Genomic DNA, 15,198 nt, shown 5'->3' on the forward strand with positions numbered 1-15,198 from the left:
TCAATGCCGGTTTTATTGAGAAGCATGTCATGATGCAGAAGCTTTTCAACTTGCACTCATCAGATCAAATGACAAATTTCAAACGATTGCAACAATTTAAATTGCAGGATGTTGATTGGTTGGCAGAGTGACTCTGATTGGCCGATGCACTGCAATGGAGAAGGCAATGACAAACTATAAACTCCCCAACTTTTGGGTAATTCAAAAAAGGTGCAAGCTGGAACATATTCCTGTTGCTTGCGGAGAATGGGGATCTGTGTATGAATGTATGTCACTCCTAGTGGGGGTAAGTGAGCCACATTGCAAGCTCGACGGAGACCAGTGAGCTGAACATCTGTCATTGGGAAAATGCTGACATTTATTAAGGATGTTATAGCGAGGCACTCAGAAAATCTCAGTGTTGTCAGTCGGATTCAATGTGGTTTTGTGAAAGGGAAATGATATCTGACTAATTTATTGGAGTAATAAGCAATGTGGATGAAGGGGAACCTGTTGATGTACTTAAATTTCCAGAAGGCATTTGAGAAGGTAGCACATCAAAGGCTACTGCAGAAAATAAGAGCTCATGGTGTTGGGGTAACATTGGCATGGGCAGAAGATTGGTTAGCTAACAGGAAACAGAGAGTAGGCATAAATAGGTCATTTCTGGATCGGTAAGATGCCACCAGTGGAGTGCTACAGGGATCAGTGCTGGGGCCTCAGCTATTTACAATCTACATCAATGATTTAGATGAAGGGACTGAATGTATGGTTGCTAGTTTGTTTTGCGACACAAACATAGTTGCAAAGAAGATTGTGAAGAGGAAATAAAGGGTTTGCAAAGATATATAAATAGGTTAAGTGGCTAAAGATTTGGCATGTGGAGTGTAATGTCTAAAAAGTGAACTTGTCCACTTTGGCAGGAAATTATATTTAAATGGAGAGAAATTGCAGAACTTTGCGGTACAGAGGGATCTGGGTGTCATGGTACATGAATCACAAAAAGTTAGTATGCAGGAACAGCGAGTGATTAAAATGGCAAATAGAATGTTGTTGTTTATTGTAGGGGGAATGGAAAATCAAAGAGACGTTTTGCCATAATTGGATGGAGTGTTGGTAAGCTTGTATCTGGAGTACTGTGTGCAGTTTTGATTCTTATCCCTGGGACCCTCGGGACTCACCTTAAGAACGATCCCAGGACTTTGTTCCAGACAGAGAGCTGCAGTACCTCTTCCGGACACTGCAGCGCTGTGTCTGGATGGATTGGAGTTGCGGGACTTCCTTCCAAGGGCAGAAAGAAGTCCCGCCCACTGCCCATCAGAGCTCCATTGAGTGTGAAATGACAGTGGGCATCTGAGAGTCGGCAGGAATGGGTTTCCAGCCGAAGGAAACTTCCTTCCCCTGGGGACTGGAATTTTTAAAATAAGATTACTGGATGGTGATTAGGAGTTATCGAAGAATGGGGATGCGAGTGAATGGAATTGTTATGGGCTGGATTCTCCGGTCATCCAGGTGCGTGCTTCTTGGCGGTGCGCTGCTTGCTGGCAGTGGGGGGTTGGGTGTTATCTACTCCTGCCCATTGAAGCCACCCCATGTCGCCGGGAAACGCGCGGGTGAGGGTGGCTCTGCCGGAGGGAACAGAGAATCCCAATGGCCGAGAGAATTCCGGCCAATGAAGACCTAATCCTTTCGAATTACTTCTAGCCCACTTCATATTGGCTGTGGAGTGGGTGCGTCTGCCGATGGCAAAAGCTTGTCAAACGATGGTTGTGAGTAAAGTTCTGTCTGCTTTATTCTTCACTAGGGGATGTCTTCTTCCTCCAAACAAAGGATCGCAGGAACCCCCTCGTCTACACAGTCTTCAGTACTTCAAGGTGAGAGAGCCTGGTGCAGATTTACCAGCACCTGAGATCAACACCAACAGAACGGGCAAGCCAGGAACCTGTGGGGGGTTGGAAATGTCATATTCAAGACTTGACGGTTGTTCATGACATTAAGTGACATTTATGCTCCGACCCAGTTGACGGTTGAGTCTGGCAAATGAGAGCGCCTCCAGTTTAACTAATCCTGTTCTTCTCACTGCCAGAGCCAGTAACCCAGAGACTTCTTAACAGAGTGAGGCACAGAAAGAGGCCATACAATCCATTCAGCCCTTGCTGGGTGTTACTGTTTGTAAGAGGTTTGTTTTTCATTTATTTATGGAATGTGGCCATTGCTCGGAAGGCCAGCATTTATTGCCCATCCCTAATTGCCCCCGAGAAGGCAGTGATAAGACACTTTCTTAAATACAACAGAGTGGCTTGCTGGGCTACTGCAGAGGGCAGTTCAGAGTCATGCCGAGGGTCTGAGGTTAATATAGGCCAGACCAGGTCAGGACAGGACATTTCGTTCCTGAAAGAACGTCCATCAGATGGATTTTCATAAAAGTCCAGTTGTTTCATTGTCACCATTACTGACACTAGATTTCTTCTGTAGATTGATTTAATTTCCCCAGCCACCATGCAGGGGCTTGAACTCTTGGTCTGGATTGTACAGATTGCGATGGGGTCAGGGAGGTGAAATGGGAATTGTGTGACCCACTCACTCATGTCCCCGGCTACTCAACGCGGCAAACCAGGCGTTGACCAATTAGGGGTCTGCTCAGCAGAAAGGTCGACCAATTAGTGTTCGGAAGGGGGTCTCCGTGTCCAATCAGGTGTCTAGGGCAGGACGTCAGGTGGGAAATGGGATAGGCCCACTTCACACTCTCCTTATTTTTTATGTCAACCTATAGACAGTCGACTACTAACAACCAAATGCTGCCACCTTCAGCAGCAGCCCTCTTTATAAAATTATACTGTCCCAGCAAAATCTGCGAGTCTAGTCAGTCTTTAGTGGCTGATGAGTTCCCCATTGCAATGGGGACATGACTGTGCTGAAGGATAATTTGCTTACGGAGGGATTTTAAACTAACATTACTCAAAGTTAAAGATGTGCAGCCAGAGGTCCACGCATAACATCCTCGCGGCTTTGAGGGAAGGAGATGGTGGATATTGTCAAATGGTTTCCAGAGCAGACTGTCAAAGTCATTTGGCAGACTGCCTCATTGTTAGAACTTTCAAATATGTGCCAAGATGTGGAGGGAATTCCCCCTCAGATCCTTCCTGCATGCCTGGATCGCAGTACGCTGCCGTCAAGGTGGCCGCGGTGGAGAAGTGTTTTTCTAAAAATTCTTTCACGGGACATTGTCACCTGCCTGCTTCTGGAAGGTGCCTTTTTAAAGGTGTGCCACCAAATGCAATGGTTCACCCCGAGCAGTTCCGTGATACAGAACTCTGTGCTGTAGGGGCTGTTCCCAGGGATGCACATCAAGGTAAACATCAACTGCTGCTGGAGGACCAGTAACTCAGTGAATGGCACTGGTCCTCCAGTGCAAAGAACTATGGATGCTCCAGTGCTGCAGGCTGGCACATTCCAAGGCACTGGACTGTGCACTCAGAGAGGCACCGAAGCTTTAAGAACCAGAGAATCATAGAATCTCTACAGTGCAGGAGGAGGTCATTCGGCCTATCGCGTCTGCACCAGCCCTCTGAAAGAGCACCCCACCCCCCACCCTATCCCCATAAACCCACCCAACCTGTACGTCCCTGGACGCTAAGGGCAATTTTAACATGGCCAATCCGCCTAACCTGCACATCTTTGGACTGTGGGAGGAAACCGGAGCACCCGGATCCAGGAAACCCACGCAGACACTGGGAAAATGTATAAACTCCACACAGACACTCGAGGCTGGAATTGAAACCGGGTCCCTGGCATTGTGAGGCAGCAGTGCTAACCACTTCGTCGCCGACGAAGGTTTGATTTGAAGTGTAAATATCATGGTAACGGTGAGGGCATTGAGGCACCCCTGTTGAAAGGAACTCCTCTGTTTTGCATTTTGTATAATCCTACAATTTGAATTGTTAAGTAACGTTACACATTGTATGAATAAAGTATATTTTTGGAAAAATAATGTTACAGTACATCCAACAATGCATTGAGATGGGCAGCTCTGTGTAAATGCTGAGACCTGACTTCTGGCACTGAACTGTCCAGCAGGTTGAAAGATTTGCTTGCTCCCTGCAGACTGGGATTGCAACTGGGCTGCATCCCAACCCTCCCCTGTTACAGTGGGCAGAGGCCCAGTGGAAGGCTAGGGAGGGAGGGGTGAGGGGAGGGGGTTGTCCTGCGTTTCCCAGGAAGAAAAGTCAGTTGAGTCCCACACCGCCTGCTGAAGCCCTCTACAAAAGGCGACGTGAGAGAACATACCAGAGTTTTAAATGCGACACTGCCTTTTCTGCGGTTTTAGCTCTGCACTAGTGTCCCACCCGTTACTCAGTGTTTTAAACTTGTTGCCATTTGTTTCAGCAATGTCTTCAAGGGCTCAGCCGTGTGTGTGTACAGCATGAACGACATTCGCAGAGCTTTCCTGGGACCCTTCGCACACAAGGAGGGGCCGAACTATCAGTGGGTGCCGTACCAGGGGAAAGTGCCGTACCCTCGTCCAGGAATGGTAAGATCCAATTGAATCTAACAGTAACGCAACAAACTAATTGTGAGGCAGCCCTGGAGTTCGCACTGAAACTGTGCCCAGCTGACATTATCATACTGTCCAAATGTGTGACGATTAATCTGTGCAGTCTCTAACTTCCAATGTTTCATAGAATCATACAGCAGAGAAGGAGGCCATTCAGGCCAACACTGCTTTCTGCTATTACTCTGCAGATAGTTCATTTTCCAATTCCCTTCTGAAAGTTACTATTGAGTCTGCTTCTTATCTCTCTTCTGGGTGGTGAACTCCAGGTAACACCTTGTGAGTGATGAAAAACTCTCCTCCTTTTCTCCCTGGTTCTTTTGCCAATTATCTTTTTTTTTGTTGTAAATTTAAAGTACCCAATTCTTTTTTTCCAGTTAAAGGGCAATTTAACGTGGTCAATTGACCTACCCTGCACATCTTTTTAGGTTGTGGGGGTAAGACCCACGCAGACACGGGGAGAATGTGCAAACTCCACATGGACAATTTTTTGCCAATTGTCGCCCAGCTTGCACAAATCATGTTTCTCCGGAGTAAAATTTCAGTTGCCTTTAAGAAGGTGGCGGTGAGCTGCCTTCTTGAACCGCTGCAGTCCATGTGGTGTAGGTACACCCACAGTGCTGTTAGGGAGGGAATTCCAGGATTTTGACCCAGTGACAGTGAAGGAATATATTTCTAAGCCAGGGTGGTGGCTTTGAGGGGAACCTATAGGTGGTGGTGTTCCCAGGCATTGGCTGTCCTTGCCCTTCTAGATGGTAGTGGTTTAGAAGGTGCTGCCTATGGAGCCTTGGTATGTTCCTGCAGTGAATCTTATAGTTGGCATGCTCTATATCCACCAGTGTATATCCAAATACTTTATAAATCTTCTGAGGGTTTCTGTCTCTATCACCCTTTCAGACAGTGATTTCTAGATTACCACCACATTCTCCTGGAATCCCCTCTAAACCTCCTACCTCTTACCCTAAGTCCCCCTGTTATGGACCCCTCAACCAAGGAGACAAGGGCCTTCCTAACCCGTCCACCCAGACCCCTCATAACACTTCAATCAGCCTCCTCTGTTCCACAAGAACAGTCAGAGTCCATCCAATCTTTCCTCATAACTAAAATTCTGAGCAAGATCCTCATACATCTCCTCTGAACTCTCTCAAGTGCAATCATATCTTTCCGATAGTGTGGTGACCAGAACTGATCACCCAATTTGTTATGGGCCAGGGTTTAGAGAACCCCAAAGTGTATCATGGAGTTCACCTGACCCACAACTTTTACTAGATTGTGGTACGGGGAGCACACTGCCCACTCTACAGGTCAGTCCTTTTCTCCTCTGGAAGGTAACTCAACAATCTATCCCAATTTTTAAGAATATCCTCGTTTTCCAATTTAATTTCAGGTATGTCAAATTCACAGTCATCTGGATTTGGTTTGTCACTTTGAGTTAGAATCATTAAAACCTCCTTTTTCTCTCCTTCCCTTTCAAAGTACCTTTTAAGCATATTCACATGACACACTCAGTGAGTCTTCCTTCTATCTGGTGTTTTTACCCCATAATTCATCTCACTTAATTTCCTTCCAATCTGATAAAGTCCACAAAACCCACTTTGGATTTCTTGTCCGCTACCCGTTTCGTCACATTTTGTGCAACTATTAAATGATGTCTAGCTAATTCACCTGCTCTATTTAATCGCTCCCTAAAATTTGACACGTAATCCAATAATGTAATTTCCGATTTCTCACTCACCAATTTTTCCTTAATTAATTTAAGTGGTACTCTTACCTCATGGTCAAAAATTAGTTCAAAAGGACTGAATTTGATTGACTCATTAGATGCATCCCTAATTGCAAACAGTACGAATGGAATTCCTTTATCCCAATCCTCTGGATAATCGTGACAATAAGCCCTCAACATTGTCTTTAATGTCTAATGCCATCTTTCTAACGCTCCATGGATGGTACGCAGTTGATTTAAATTGTTTTATTCCTAAGCTATCCATTCATTCTTTGAATAACCTGGAGGTAAAATTTGATCCTTGATCCGATTGTATTTCTGTGGGTAGTCCATATCTAGTGAAGATTTTAAGTAACTCCTCCACAATCTTTTTAGCTGTAATATTACATACTGGAATGGCCTCTGGAAACTTAGTCGACACATCCATTATAATCAAAAGATATTGATTCCCACTTTTGGTTTTAGGAAGCGATCCTACGCAATTAATTAGGACCCTTGTAAAAGGTTCCGCAATTGCTGGAATGGGTATTCAGGGTGCTGGTTTTATCACTACTTGAGGTTTCCCCATCACTTGACATGTGTGACATGATTGACAAAATTTAACTACATTTTATGTAATCCAGGCTAATAAAAATGTTTCTGGATTTTAGCTTGAGTTTTCCTTATTCCCAAATGACCTCCCACTGGTACCTCATGTGCAACTCGCAACACCTCCTTTCTGTACCCTACCGGCAATACTACTTGATGAACGTCTGCCCACTTTTCATCCGCCTGCACATGTAAAGGCCTCCATTTTCTCATCAAGACATTACTTTTACGGTAATAACACTCTGGTATACACTCAGATTCCTCTTCCATGTATGCTTTCTGATACATCCGTTTTATTTCTACATCTTTCTGTTGTAACTCCGCCAAATTTCCTGAACTAAAAATATCCGCCTCATCCTCCACCTGTTCTTGTTCTTTTTCAACCATCTGATCCAAAATAGTTTCTGATAATTGCGCTTCAACTTCATCTTCACTCTTTGATTTCTCCTCTTGTCTTAACCTGTGACTTTGCGACCTTGTTACTACACAATCCGGAAAAATCCCAGGATATTCGTCGTTCAACACTTCAGTTGTCTGATTTTCCACTGGCTTATCAACCACAATAGGCATCACTCCCACCTGCGATCCAGCTGTATCATTACCCAAGATAAACTGTATTCCTGGACAAGATAGTTTCTCTATTACTCCTACTACCACTTCACCACTCTTCTATGGACTTTCCAACCTTACCTTATATGATGGAACACTACTCCTCTCAGCCTGAATTCCACATATTACCACCTTTTCTGGCAATATTCTTCCCAAACTACATAACTCCTCATCTCTTACCATTAAAGATTGACTAGTTCCCGCATCTCTTAAAATTGTGACTTCTTTACCTGCTCCTCCTGATACACATGAGTAAACTTTACCCACACAAGTAACTTATTTAAAGAGATCTGGCACCTTCTTATCAATCACCTCTTGATCAGGCTGTACAACCTTTTGCACCTCCCTCGCTTCACTTGCGCTTTCCTTTACCAAATCCCACTGTCTTATCCTGTTTTACCACATCAGCCTTCCCAGTGCTTTTCTTCAACCACCAACACTGACTTTATATGGCCTAGTTTATTTCAGTGAAAACATTTGAAACTTTTAATTTCTCTTTCACCCTCCTGGATTTTGTTTAAAATCTGAGGTACACTCTCCTTACTATCTCCCATTAGATCACCTTTACCTTTACCACTTGAGTATTTCTCTTTTCCCCAGTTTCTATCCCTCACAGGCTAAAACTGATGTCAGAAACAAAGCTTTGATTCATTAACTAATTCATAATCATCTGCCATTTCTGCTGCTAACCTCGCAGTTTTAACCCTCTGCTCTTCCACATGAATTCTCACTACATCAGGAATTGAATTTTTAAACTCCTCCAAAAGTATAATTTCTCTGAGAGCTTCATACGTTTGGTCTATTTTCAAAGCCCTGATCCACCTATCAAAATTACTCTGTTTGAGCCTTTAAACCTTTGTCTGTAAGCTTCAGGCACTAGTCCATATGCACCCAAGATGGATTTTTTCACCTCCTCATACATCTCAGATATCTCTCCGGTAGTGATGCAAACACTTCACTAGCCCTACCTACCAACTTTGTTTGAATCAGTAATACCCACATGTCCTGTGGCCATTTCATTTGTTTAGCTACCTTCTCAAATGAAATGAAAAAGGCTTCTACCTCCTTCTCATCAAACCTTGGCAATGTTTGGGCATACTTAAATAGATCCCCACCATGCCTTCGACTATGACGCTCTTTCTCTCTATCCTCCAACTGTACGTTTGTTTCCCTTTACGTCTGCCAATTTTAACTGACTGTTATGTTTCATAGCCATTTTATGAAGTTCAAACTCTCTCCCTTTTTCCCTTTCCTTTCTATCTCTTTCTTTTTGTTCTGCTAAGGCTATTCATTCTTTGTTTCTTTCTTCTCTCTCCTTGTCTTTTTCTCTCATTGCATATTAAAGCTGTTTTAATTTTTTTTCATGTTCAAGTTGCTTAATCTGCAACTGGACGTTTGCCATTTCTAATGAGTCAGATTGATCTCGGGTAACTTTAAATGCTTAGCCATCGCCATAATTACCTCACCTTTTCGCATTTTGTCAGGTTATGTTAACTGCAATGTTTTTGCCAAATCTAAAAGTCTGTTTTTAGTCTCTGTCCGTAAGGTACTGCGTATGACCGTCTCCACCCCCAAAAACTTCAGACAGAGCCTCTGAAAGAGCCATTGTCCACAACACACTCCCTACTTAAACTAAAATACCACACCTGAAAAGCAACCACAATATGCTCATCCCTCACTGTCTTTAAGTTCACTAAACCAATCCAACAGATAGACTTTTATCCCGGACGAGCCCCCAATTTGTTATGGGCCAGGGTTTAACCCCAAAGTGTATCATGGAGTTCAGCTGACCCACAACTTTTAAAAGATTATGGTGTGGGGAGCACACGGCCCACTCTACAGGTGTGGGACAGCAGAAATGCAAAAGTATTTTTTAAAGCAAAAATAATGTTTATTCTATGAACTCAAGTTAACCTTTTTAAAACGTAGAGTGAACATCTTAGCAACCATCAATTCAAATATAACTCCCAAAGAATACAACACTAACTAATCCTTAAGCTGTCCTTTTAACATCCATAAGACTTTAAAAAAAACTTTTAACAGAAGGTTAAAGTCACTACCGAGAGCAGTTATTAGTTTTAAATCACCAAAGGATCGATTTACAATCTTTAGATTACAGAGAGAGAGACTCATACACCTTCTGGCTGGTGAATCTCCTCTGCACCCTTTCCAGTGCTATCACATCCTTTCTACAATGTGGATTCAAGAACTGTACTTTAGCTGAGGCCTAACCCAAGTTTTATACAGTTCCAGCATAATCCCCCGGATCGTAAACTCAATTCCTTGGCTAATATAGGCAAGGATACCATATGCTTTCTTAACCACTGTAACTATATGCCCTGCTCCCTTAATTGGCTGGTGTACATGCACACCAATGTCTCTCTGACCCTCAGTGGTTCCCAGATTGGCAACCGCAAATATGCAGCAGAAAGCAGGCACAGGGCTCTCTTCCATCCAGTTTTTCCATCAAACTGTTCACCTCCGTGCTGATTCAGTATGATACTGAGTTAGACGGCATGGACCTCAACCACTAAATTCTACCATTGAGTCTGAACAATCCCTTCCCCTGCCACTCGCTCTCAGGGACTGAAATCTGCCGCACACTACAGTCTGCCCAGCCACCAATTCAAACAACACTAATCCTCCAGCTCTGCAGCCCAAGTGGGTATCACCTCAACTGTTTGGAGCCTGTGGTCTGAAGGCTGCTCCGGTATTTGCATCACGTGGTCTCCACCAAGGCCAAGTCGGACTTTTCTGTGGGTGGACGAGTAGGTTCCTGGGATAGAGAAGGTCAGGTGGTACCCGAGCCCAGGCTGTGATTCGCCGGTGGCCGGTCGTAGCTGCCGTTGCCAGGAGCTGATGCGCTCCCAGAATGCTTTGTTTGTCCACCGGGAGATTGGGGCCAATTCCGAGGAACTCCTCCTGGTCACTCCAAGAGGGTTGGCAGCCTTAATTTAGGGATAGGGTGAGAAAGTGGAGTTGGTGTGGAAGATCAGCTTGAGGAAATGTTGGTGTATTTTTTCCCAGTTTTTGTATTCTATGTTGAGTGAAGTTGATTCTCTCACAGTGACTTTCCATCAGGGGCTGGCCTTACAGGCTTCCCACTGTAGTCGACTGTCAACTCGCCCACATTTCCTGTGAAGGTCATAGGTCAATTCAGCTGCTAATTTTGCCTTGACTCTGCCGTTCTGTTATGTCGCTCTTCTTCCTCCTTCTGCTACCTCTTTTGTTGTGCTTGGCTATTTTTTCGCTGGAAGGGGGAGTTGAGGGAAGAGGTTACTTTCCGTAGCTGGGTTAAAATCTTGTCTGCTGCAGGACACGAGCGCCGAGCGTCTTTTTGATAGCGTGCCCTCTTGGGGGTCCGTGTTCTAAGTAGCAGCAACACTCGGCTGATAGGTTTCTGCTCCTTTTAATTGACACAAAGCACAGATTCATGGTGCTAATTTGTCAAAGGCCAGCTGAGGAACCTTCTCAACCTGACCTACCCAACTCTGATTAAGTTCTGGGTTGATGTAGAGTAATGGAGACAAGAGTTCTGCTTTTCCATGAAACACCTTTCTTTCCTTCTTTGATCCCACTTCACACACAAATCACCACCAACAACTAATGACACCTGTAACCATGTTATATATCCGTGAATTCTATTGAATAATTAACATCAAATTAGTATTTAATTGGAAGGTCTATTAACCCATTCCTAACAAACTCAACCAATGTGTCCATGGGCATGTTCGCCTTCCCAGGTTTAATCCTTATACTCCCAATTTTCTCTTTCGGCTATTCTTTCTCCTTATTCTTTCACGGGATGGGGGCATCGCTGGCAAGGGCAGCAAGGGGCTGGTTTAGCACACTGGGCTAAATCGCTGGCTTTTAAAGCAGACCAAGCAGGCCAGCAGCACGGTTCAATTCCCATACCAGCCTCCCCGAACAGGCGCCGGAATGTGGCGACTAGGGGCTTTTCACAGCAACTTCATTGAAGCCTACTTGTGACAATAAGTGAACAACTTGCCCTCATTTTTTCTTTTTATGTGCCTGGTACCTGTGGATCGCCCTATTCCTGGTTGTAATCGACGAACATTGACTACGGATGTCTTCCCTGACCTAAATGTTACACATTATACTCACTCTCTCACGTGCAACTTATATGGACATTGAATGCTACCATGTACAATGAACTTTAAATTCTCTTCCAATAAGGGGCAGCACGGTAGCATTGTGGATAGCACAATTGCTTCACAGCTCCAGGGTCCCAGGTTCGATTCCAGCTTGGGTCACTGTCTGTGCGGAGTCTGCACATCCTCCCCGTGTGTGCGTGGGTTTCCTCCGGGTGCTCCGGTTTCCTCCCACAGTCCAAAGATGTGCAGGTTAGGTGGATTGGCCATGATAAATTGCCCTTAGTGTCCAAAATTGCCCTTAGTGTTGGGTGGGGTTATTGGGTTATGGGGATAGGGTGGTGGTGTTGGCCTTGGGTAGTGTGCTCTTTCCAAGAGCCGGTGCAGACTCGATGGGCCGAATGGCCTCCTTCTGCACTGTAAATTCTATGAATAAGCGCTTTTCATTTCATTTCATTTTCATTTCATTTAATTTGTTACCCATCCCTAACTGCCCATTGACTGCGTGTCTTGCTCGGCCATTGCAACCACATTGCTGTGGATCTGGAGTCACGTGTAGGCCAGACCAGGTGAGGACGACAGATTTCCTTCCCTAAAGGACATTAGTGAACCAGATGGGTTTTTACGACAATCGATGGTAGTTTTGTGGTCGCCATTACTGAAACTAACTTCCAATTCCAGATTTTATTAATTGAATTTAAATTCCACCAGCTGCCGTGGTGGGATTTGAACCTGTGCCCCCAGGGCATTAGTCTGGTTTTAATGGATTACTAGTTTGCTATCTCCTATTTCTTCTGAAGGTGCTGACTGGTTTGATTCCAGGATGATGATTGTCCTTCAGCACTATAACCAAATGACTATTCTTTATGTGTCAGCCAGGCTTTGTTCCCTGCCTGAACTATTCTGAGGCTAATTGCATCCCTCAATCACTACCCCCACTGCATAGCCCTACGCACAGACCTTCTGCCTTGAATAGACCAGTACCGTACCTACTTCACAACACATCTGATAAAATAGGGATGCTTTAGAAAATAGAGTGAGCAGAGGACACCGATTTAAGGCGATTGACGAAAGAATCAATGACCACACGAGGAATTCTTTTGTCACGCAGTGAGTGGTTAGGGTCTGCAGTGCACTCCCTGAGTATGGCAGGGGCAGATTCAGTGGTTCCTTTCAAGAGAAAATTGGATAGTTATCTGAAGAGAAATAACTGCAGGGTTACGGGAAAGGCGGGGCAGTGGGACTAGATGAGTTGCTCTTTTAAAGGACCAGCACGGACACAACAGGCCAAATGGCCTCCTTCTGTGCTGTAACCATTCAATGATTCTTTAATAATAATAAAGAACTTGAGGTACCTGACTTCATGTGGCTAGTTTTGTGGTATTCCCAGTTTCCTGCTTGGTCCAGCAAGTGGGAAATAATCCATACCGTATTGCAACGGAGCCAGGGCTTAGTTAACTAGGTGTGGTTATCGCTCGAAGAATGTTTTTTTTGTGTACTATCATGCAAGTGTTCCTGGAGATTGAAATGCACAAAGTTTTGACAGTTAATACTTATCTTTTCATATTTCCAGTGCCCAAGCAAAACCTTTGGAGGCTTTCAGTCAACCAAGGAGTTTCCTGATGACGTTGTGTTGTTCGCCCGTAACCACCCCCTCATGTACAATCCCATCGACCCTATTAACCATCGCCCAATCCTGGTGAAAACCAATGTTGACTACAGCTTCACTCAGATAGTGGTGGACCGAGTGGAGGCAGGCGATGGACGCTACGACGTCATGTTTATTGGAACAGGTAAGGTTTTAGTTTTGATTTGCCAGCTACAAGGTGCCTCTAAGCAACCTTTTTTTGTTTCATACTTAAGCTGCTGCCGTCCTCCAATCTTTTCTTCCCATTTGGATTCTTAGATGTCGGGACAGTCTTGAAAGTGATCTCGGTACCAAAGGGAAATTGGCAGCACATGGAAGAGCTTCTTCTCGAAGAGCTGCAAGTCTTCAAGGTGAGATGTGGGATGATAAAACCTAACTTTTGTTTTTGTTCCTGTATCTGGGCCTTCACATAGCTGCACAGGAAGACACAGCACAGGAGGAGGATGCAGAGTCCTCTGTTCTTTGAAGGGGTTATCCAATTAGCCCAACTTCCCCATATCTCTGCAAACGTTCCCTCTTCAAGTATTTATCTAATTTCTGTCTGAAAGTGACTCCTGTGCCCACTACCGTTTAGGGCTCTACATTTCAGATCACAACAGCTTTCTGTGTAAATAAACGTTTCATGCTGCCATTTTGCTAATGTCCTGACAGCTGTGTCCTCTGGGTTACTGACCCAAGTACCACCCGAAGCAGTGGGCGAGATTCTCCGTTTGCACCACAAACCAGCACCCCCATCAACCCCCGCATCGCAAAAGCAGCCCCCCCATCCCCAGAATCTCTGGGTGCCCCCCTTCCCCCAAGTATGGGGGCGACCCAACAGACCCCCTCAGAGACCCTTAACTGAAGGAACCCCCCCCCCCCCCCCCAACCCCCGCAAAGACTCCCTTACTGGAGGAGGCGCACAGGGGCTCCCTAAGTAGAGAGACCCCCCAGAAAGTCGGTGCAGACTCGAATGGGCCGAATGGCCTCCTGCACTATAGGGAGTCTATGATTCTAAGCATGCAACAGGTTGGTGAGATTGAATCACTGTTCCGCTGGTTTGATCATGTTCTTCTTTATTTGCACTTGTAACTTCCCTGTGACTCAGTTAAATAAATTACAACATTCCCAGGCTATTCTTAAAGTTGTAATAATATGCTTGACATATATACTATTGGTGCAACGTTCCACACCGTAACTTTCTCAATGTGACCCAAATCTCCTGCACAAGTTCCTACACTATTTGTTTCAAGAAATATACTTTATTCATAAAATTTGTAAAATTATTTTACCAAAGATTCACCTTATATAAAATGAAATTCACATCAGAATCTTTCAGTATGTGACACTCTGAGGTGCTTCACCACACTTCTGATCACAGATCATATTTAAAATACACATTTTGCGTCAAACATACAGCCCAACACTGATCCCCATCGCTCAGTATACTGTGGTGGGAGGACCCTAGAATGAGGCCTTTCTCCACTGAACCTTTGCAGCGGTTGCCCTAAGTCTTAGTACCACCCTCTATGTGCTGGGCAAAGCTGTCCATGGGTGAGTGTCGCCAACTGGCTCAATCTCCTACACGTAACCCAATTTCCAACACAACCTCCAACATGAAGACCAAGTTTGAGCTTCTGGCATCGACTTTGGGAGGAAACCCAGAGATAATTGGGTCTGGGACTTGGAAGGTACATTATAATATTCTGTACAGGCTGCCTCTCAGACCAAAATAGGTGAGAGTGCTCCAGGATCCTTAAGGCAAAGTGGTTAGCACTGTTGCTTCACAGCGCCAGGGTCCCAGGTTCGATTCCCGGCTTGGGTCGCTGTCTGTGTGGAGTCTGCACGTTCTCCCCGTGCCTGCGTGGGTTTTTACCGGGTCCTCCGGTTTCCTCCCACAAGCCCCAAAAGACGTGCTTGTTAGGTGAATTGGACATTGCTTCCTCCCACAGTCCAAAGATGTGCAGGTTAGGTGGATTGGCCATGCCAAATTGCCCTTAGTGTCCAA

The 15,198-nt window shown here is 44.9% G+C and overlaps 1 protein-coding gene across 5 annotated transcripts in view; it reads left to right on the forward strand.

Annotated features, from left to right (window-relative positions):
* sema3b (sema domain, immunoglobulin domain (Ig), short basic domain, secreted, (semaphorin) 3B) overlaps positions 1-15,198 on the forward strand; it is a 421,273-nt gene that overhangs the window by 384,608 nt on the left and 21,467 nt on the right. For all 5 annotated transcript variants that reach the window (XM_072472978.1, XM_072472977.1, XM_072472975.1 and 2 more), the window contains exons 10-13: positions 1,784-1,853; positions 4,366-4,510; positions 13,137-13,356; positions 13,470-13,561. In XM_072472978.1, the coding sequence (XP_072329079.1) occupies positions 1,784-1,853; positions 4,366-4,510; positions 13,137-13,356; positions 13,470-13,561 (527 nt within the window). The remainder of the gene's footprint in view (positions 1-1,783; positions 1,854-4,365; positions 4,511-13,136; positions 13,357-13,469; positions 13,562-15,198) is intronic.

The sequence above is a fragment of the Scyliorhinus torazame genome, chromosome 13 (genome assembly GCF_047496885.1).
Source record: "Scyliorhinus torazame isolate Kashiwa2021f chromosome 13, sScyTor2.1, whole genome shotgun sequence".
Lineage (NCBI taxonomy): Eukaryota > Metazoa > Chordata > Chondrichthyes > Carcharhiniformes > Scyliorhinidae > Scyliorhinus > Scyliorhinus torazame.